The sequence below is a fragment of the Acanthochromis polyacanthus genome, chromosome 8 (assembly GCF_021347895.1).
Source record: "Acanthochromis polyacanthus isolate Apoly-LR-REF ecotype Palm Island chromosome 8, KAUST_Apoly_ChrSc, whole genome shotgun sequence".
NCBI lineage: Eukaryota > Metazoa > Chordata > Actinopteri > Pomacentridae > Acanthochromis > Acanthochromis polyacanthus.
The window spans coordinates 13,337,205-13,343,884 of record NC_067120.1 but is presented as its reverse complement, the minus strand read 5'-3'; the positions used below and the strand labels follow the sequence as shown (position 1 = coordinate 13,343,884).

The 6,680-nt window shown below is 41.7% G+C and overlaps 1 protein-coding gene across 1 annotated transcript; it reads right to left on the bottom strand.

Annotated features, from left to right (window-relative positions):
* On the bottom strand, window positions 1–5,461 carry tph1a (tryptophan hydroxylase 1 (tryptophan 5-monooxygenase) a). Its single transcript, XM_022192858.2, has 11 exons — window positions 5,301–5,461; window positions 3,151–3,285; window positions 2,792–2,975; window positions 2,594–2,694; window positions 2,438–2,505; window positions 2,155–2,351; window positions 1,915–2,050; window positions 1,697–1,823; window positions 1,494–1,589; window positions 1,060–1,193; window positions 1–927 (listed from the first exon to the last, which is right to left on the bottom strand). The coding sequence occupies exons 1-11, from the start codon at window positions 5,388–5,390 to the stop codon at window positions 753–755; spliced, it is 1,443 nt and encodes a 480-aa protein (XP_022048550.1). The 5' UTR covers window positions 5,391–5,461; the 3' UTR covers window positions 1–752.
* Between the last annotated feature and the right edge of the window lie 1,219 nt (window positions 5,462–6,680).

Genomic DNA, 6,680 nt, shown 5'->3' with positions numbered 1-6,680 from the left:
TGAAGACATAATGGACATTTTTATTTCATTTTTTTCAGTTTTGATACATAGCCTATTCCTAATGTCTATATTTCTTTACAGTAGAAAAATAATGTTTTGATTTCTGGAGTACTACAATTATATTCACTTGAATAGGAGGTATTCAAAATCATCACTGTAAAATAAATTACGTACGTGGGCCAAATCTGTTATATCCATTATGAAAGCAGTTTTTGCTTTCATAATTTCCTTCAACAGCAAACAAAAAGGAACATGATACATACATCAAAAGAATACAAACAAAGAGCATTTTATACATATCGCTGAAGTGTGGAAGATTAAATGTGAAGAAGAAGAATGATAAGAATTACAAAAAAAAATTCACATGATCATATACAACAGCAGAGTTAACGATAAGGGAAGGAGCTCACACACGTTCGTAACAGCTTGGGGTGTTTTTAAAGAGTACTAAAGTACCAGGGAAACATATTAATCGTTTGGAGTACATAATGCAATTGACAAGTACAATGGAAGCAAAATAGTGCTGCAGATTAAGTAGCTCTTTGGGTTTGTGAGATTTACTGAAACTTTTGGATAAACATACCTGTAAATATGAGCCAATGAAGACAACAGAGGATTTTGCCCAAAAGCAGTGCACATTCATTGTACTGACAAAGGGCAACACACAAGCAACATCTCTACAACAGAGCCGGGGGTGACACAGCGAGCGTCGATGGGCTTTAGGTGAACGACTTCAACTGAACCGCGGCTGCTCAGACACCCAGCTGCTTGTTCAGCCGGCTGAGAGCGTCGCCGACGATGTCCAGCTCGTGCCGAAGCTCCTCCACCACGCTGTTGATGCTGGGAGTGTCTTTTAGCACATCCACGCTCTGGGTGTAGGGGTTGTATCGGACTGTGAAGGGACGCTTGATGGTCTTGGCAAACTCCCTGAAATGAACACAATATCAGCACTAAATAATATGCAGTAGACATTTAATTATATGTACAACAATGCAGAATATAGATAATTTAGACCTGTGCTAGGTATCTTAAAGTTAAATGAGTGAGCATCAAACACACCTCATCTTTACTTTGGCCTCCTCAAAGCTGTCCGAGACAAAGTAGACGTCCTGAAATGTTGTGATGATGCATTCTTGCTTGGATGTAACCTTCGGGTCGAAAGGCATTATTCTTGCATTACCAGAGAGCGCATGCTGCAAGAGAAACACAGTGCAGGTGTTGAAAACATCACTCGCACACATTTTGACCATTTGATTGAATGAGAGTTAATATTTTTATGTTCCAAAAAATAAATTAGGTAGTTTCTTATTCAAGTGTCTTACCGCCGGTGTTAAAAACAAACTCAATTAACACCAAGAAATGTAGTTCTGTCTGCTTAATTAAGACATTTTATAGGGTTTTACAGGTGTTTTGGCAATATTTCCTAGTGTGTGATTAGAAAGTGTCAGTGGTCAGACTGTGTGATAACTTTCCCGCTCTGTAATCGTGTTTACCTTCAGCTCACTGATAGATGACAGCAGTCCAGCTCCGTAAGCTCGCAGGTGCCCTTCTTGTTTGCATAGGCCAAACTCCACAGTGAAGAAATAGCACTGCAGCACAGGAGCAGATGAAACACAATCAGTTATTTTAGTGGGATTTTAAATGTGAAATATCCTCTTTGCATTTGATCAAATTTCCCTGCAGCAGTGACACTCACTGTGGCCAGTTTCTGAACTGAGTCATCTGAGGCTCCAAGTGAAGCGAGACCGATCTCCTGAGAAAACTGGGCGAAGCTGGGCTCTGCTAGCAGCGGGACGTGACCCAGCAGCTCATGGCATGTGTCTCTTTAAAATGGAAGAGACCAAATATTAGCACAGATGGCTTTGTACTGACATCAGCATCATATATCCGAGTGTAGGGCTGGAAAATACTCACGGCTCTGGGGTGTATAAGGGGTCGGAGCTGTGCCGCACATACTGGGTACAGTGGAAAACACGGAAGGCTAAACCAGCAAGGAAATCCCGCGGGGACAAGTAACCCGCCACAGGCCTGATGGTAAATCCGGAACGTTCTGAAAAGATGTTTGAAACATATGTGAGCGATTACATGTATAAAAATGAAGAAAATGCCTTCGAGATAGAAGAAAAATGCTTTATTAAGGAAGTAAAAACCCACCCCTGAGGAAGCGTGAGACATCCTCCAGCTGAGGGATGTTGTCCTCCCGACATTCACAGTATTTGGACAGCAGTGGCAGGTTCTTCAAGTATTCCCGGCAGGCATGGGTGGGGTACAACTTGTTAAGCTCCCTGTACACAACACCCCAAGTCTTCACCTCCTCCTCTGTGAACTCAATGCGAGGTATGGGATCCCCACTGGAAAAAAACAGAAAAAATTTTTAAATATCAAGTAAAAATTAAGCAGATTTACAAAATAGCCATTTAAATATGCAAAAACTTACTGTTTGTAGGCCATGGCAAGATCAGCAAAGTACTTTCGCCTTTTCCGGTAGACATTATCTTTGAACCCCTGATGAAGACAAATACAGAAATATTAGAATGCTTCATATTAAAGCAGTTTGCATTTTTATAAGACCACCAATAGGCTTATGCTTTACCGGATGATCTGCATCCAACTCGGAGCCGTACATCAGGACACGGTTAGCACACTTGTCCAAGTCGGCAATTTTCTTTGGGAACCAGGGAACATTATACATCTCTGAGAGAAGAAGAGAAAACATTTATTAACAGTCAATCAGCCCTAATATGATATCTGCAATATAGTGTCTGGAACTTGTCATGCACTGAGTTCCCACCTTCCTCTTGTAGACACGAGTTATCTGGAGGCTCCATGTCGACCACATTCACATGCTTCCGAAGCAGCTGGATGATTTCATTCAGTTGTTCGTGGTTGCTGTCGCAGTCCACAAAAATTTCAAACTCAGAGCTGCGTCTTTTGGATTTTCTGGACTCTATGTGCACAAGGTTGACATGGTTTTCCTGGAAGAAACCATGAGAAGAATCTTTAAAGTTCCCTACTTTATCTGTATGACAACTGATTATGTTTAGAACAGATACTGACACACATGACACATTAACAATATATATTCTGTAATGCATACACTGCATTTCTAATAGATATAAACAGGGAGAAGTTGAATAACTTGGATCATACCTGGAAGAGTTTGAGTGCCTTCACAAGTCCTCCCACTTCATTCTTGAGGGAAAAGATGATTGTTGCTCTCCCTTTCTCTGATGTATTCTTCTTTTCAGTGTTTTCTTCAATTTTTGTAAAGGTTGATTTGTTTATCTGAAAATAGTAAATTAAAAGATATTTAGCTTTGTGCCTAAAAGCAAGATACCACCAGAAATTCACCTACCAACACTGGAGGTATTCGGCCTTTATGAGCTGCTCTGATGTGGCTCATACCTGGCCAGAGACAAACGCACTTCATACATTTCTCCATTGACTGAACCTTAGTTCAGGACACGGAATGACGTGAATGCACAGCTTCTAATCACTTATGAATCACATCTTGTCTCATGAACATGCACCATTTGCAACAGGTAGTGAGGGGAATAGTCATAGCAAGGCGAGCTTAGCAAATATTCCTTGAAAAAGAAACACTAAGGTCGTTTACACTGGCAAAATGAGTGATGTAAAAGCAGCAGATACAGGTACGGACAGGTCTGAGATTAGTGATCACGGCAGATTGGAGCTGCCCTGTTGTTCCACTTCAGCACCTCGGACAGCGCTCTCACGTTGACGCGTGCCTGTGCGCGCTGCATACGCCAGGGGAAAATTAAAGTAATCCTGCATCAGATTTTAGAAGCAGGAGCTTTCAGTGGCATGCAACAACAGCAGCACTGCAAGACTAATCTGTTGAGACTTAGTGCAACGTTTTCTCTCTTCTCACATTAGTCCATTTGGATTTTAAGCACGAAACTATCTGGCTATATTTACTTTGGAAACATGAAATATCCACAGTCTGACGGTCAAAACGCACGTACGCACCTGCAGCTGGAGTAAAGCGACACATCGCCTCGAAGAATCAGTTAAATTCAGTTTATTCGCTTCCTACCATATTTCGTCTTTCCAGCATCGTGTAGACCGCGCGGCAGACCAGTATTCGGTGAACCCTTGTCGGTAGTATCCCTGAAAGCATTAGTGCATGGAGTCTGGATCAGGACGCTCCCCGGGGTCAACTCTTTGCGTCTCGGTTTAACGAAGATGAACTTGTCTCTGTCTCAAACAATCGCCTTACAGCAATCTCATTTAGAGAGCGGGGAAGCCTATTATTAGCTCCCTGCATGGTGAAATCTTAGCAGACATTAGACACCGTTTAATCCTCAACAAATACTTTATCCATCAGTGTCTTGATGCCAACTTTGCAAATGTAACACAATTAGACTTAGCCTTTCCCCAATTAAATGCACGAGTAAGTTTTAATCTTAAGATTAAAAAAATATTATTTACTATTTTAATGCTTGTCTGTGTCTTTTTAAACAGCACAATTTGAGATTTTAACTTAGTTTTTATTCAAGTTTATCCATTTGTACATATGCTTTACTTTGTGGCAAAATGACTGACTTTATGTTTGTGCAGCCTTAACGAGAAAATAAAATTAAAAAGCATTTAAAGTAGGATGGGCAACGAAAAGCAAAACCAAAAAAATCTGCTGGTGCCAAGAGAAAATCAGATCGTCGATTTGCACATGATTTTTCCTGATTTTCATTGTTGAAAATTTTGCAGCCTTAAAATTAAAAAATGCCCTGCATGCGGTTTTATAAACTGTAAAAACAAATCTAAATTCATGTAGCTGATGCACTCCATTTATCTGCATTTCTAAAGTGTGTTACTCTCCTTTGGAGAACCTGCCTGCGTCTTTTTCTCCCCCTCCATGCGCTTTAATGGAGACATCACAGCCTCTGCAGGCTCATCGGTTTATCTTTTATCTCTCCTGGACGTACAAGCTGCGCAACAATGAGTCTTTTATTAACATGAATTTCGCAGGTATACCCGTTTAACCCTCTTAACTCCTTGACGCAAATTACACTATAACCAGACCGCTTAAATTAATCTGCGATGACGACAAAGTGAAGGCTTATTGGTTAGGATGACCTGGACGGATCTCCACACCACTATCCAAAAATGTTCTCCTAAAATGCCACATAGAAGAAAAACCTCTCTCACAATCTTAGTTTTTGGCACATATACCAATTAAAAAACAGCAGTGCCTCCATTGGATATGCGTAAAAGCCTGTGCGTAAAAGTAATAAAAGGTATATATCCTTTCTCTTTCTGGTCTTTTTTAAAGTTCTTACCTCATTGTTCAGCAGTTTCTCTTCAAAGCCAATGTTCATGGAGTCAAAAGATCTTCCTCTACGTGGTCCTTCGATTTTATTTGAGTACATGTTAAAGTGCAGCAGTTAAGTAGCCTTTTTTATTCACTTCTCGCAGCTGGATTATCTAAATAACGTCCTCTTTGTGGGTTGTCTACCCCGAGAGGCTGGCGCTTTGCTATTTAACCACAGAGAGACAGAGGAGGGGGCAATAATCTCAGCCAGGACAGCAAATGGAAAAAGAGCAGCGCCGCCCACGTCATGAGGGAAAAGCGTGTCTTTTACTGCACCTAAAGGCCTCAAACGGCGTCAGTGACACCAATCAGATCTTACTGAGAGAACAGAACAAACTAGTTTTATTAGATACTTGAGTATGTTTAAGAGACTCGTAAAGATGCAACCACTGCATGGAAATGTATATAAAACAGGGAATAATGCTGCATTTTGTTCTGTCAGGTAAAACTCAAGCATTTCCCAGCTTATCCCACATGTGAAAAATGCTGTCACATTCAACTTAAACACATTCATGACCTTAATAATTCACTGTAGACTCAGACTGCCTCCTGCTGTTTAGACAAGTAGTTTATTCTTCTTGTTTGTTGACACCGTGAGACAAAGGCGAGGTCGCGGTTTAAGAGGATTCTAGTGTAGCCCACCCGCATTCATTCTATCCAAACATGCCCCCCTTTCAAAATCCATTCATCTGCACTGTAAGCACCTCTGTGCACATAACACACATAATCTGCATGTTTTCCCTTCTTTGACACCATGCACCTTTTAATAAGATCAAGACAATCAGTGAAAAAGGCTTCAGAGGCCTCTGCAAGCAGAATCAACAGGAGGGAGCCTGACACCCAGCAGACCTCATTACTTTAAACAGATAACACTGTTCCCTAAGCTTTAGTCACCTTACAAATAGGGCAGGTGAGGTGTCTGTCTGTCTGTCTGTCTGCCTGCCATACTTTAAGCTCCCCACAGCAGCTCTAATGCAGCGGTACATGTGGCTGAAGCACATGCTGTTTGCCTCAGGTGGTCCTGGCCGCTGTCACTCGTGACATGGAGCGATGCTTTACACAACCCAGGAGGCAGTGAGGGAAACTTCCTCTTCTCAGGAAACTGAACCCAGATCTGCTCTCAGATGTTGTGTTGGACAGTAGCATTGTCCAGTCAGAATGGCAGAGCGCTGTGAAAACAGAGTAGTTTAAAGGAGCAATTCGCCACTAATTACGTGGGCGTCCAGTCTGCTCTGGTGTTCATCAAGAACACATCTGGCGTTTTCCACTGAAACAGGAATCAGAGTTCTGCTGCAGGGAGCATCGTCAGCAGAGACCACATGTAGCAGTATGCCGCCGTCGTAAAGTT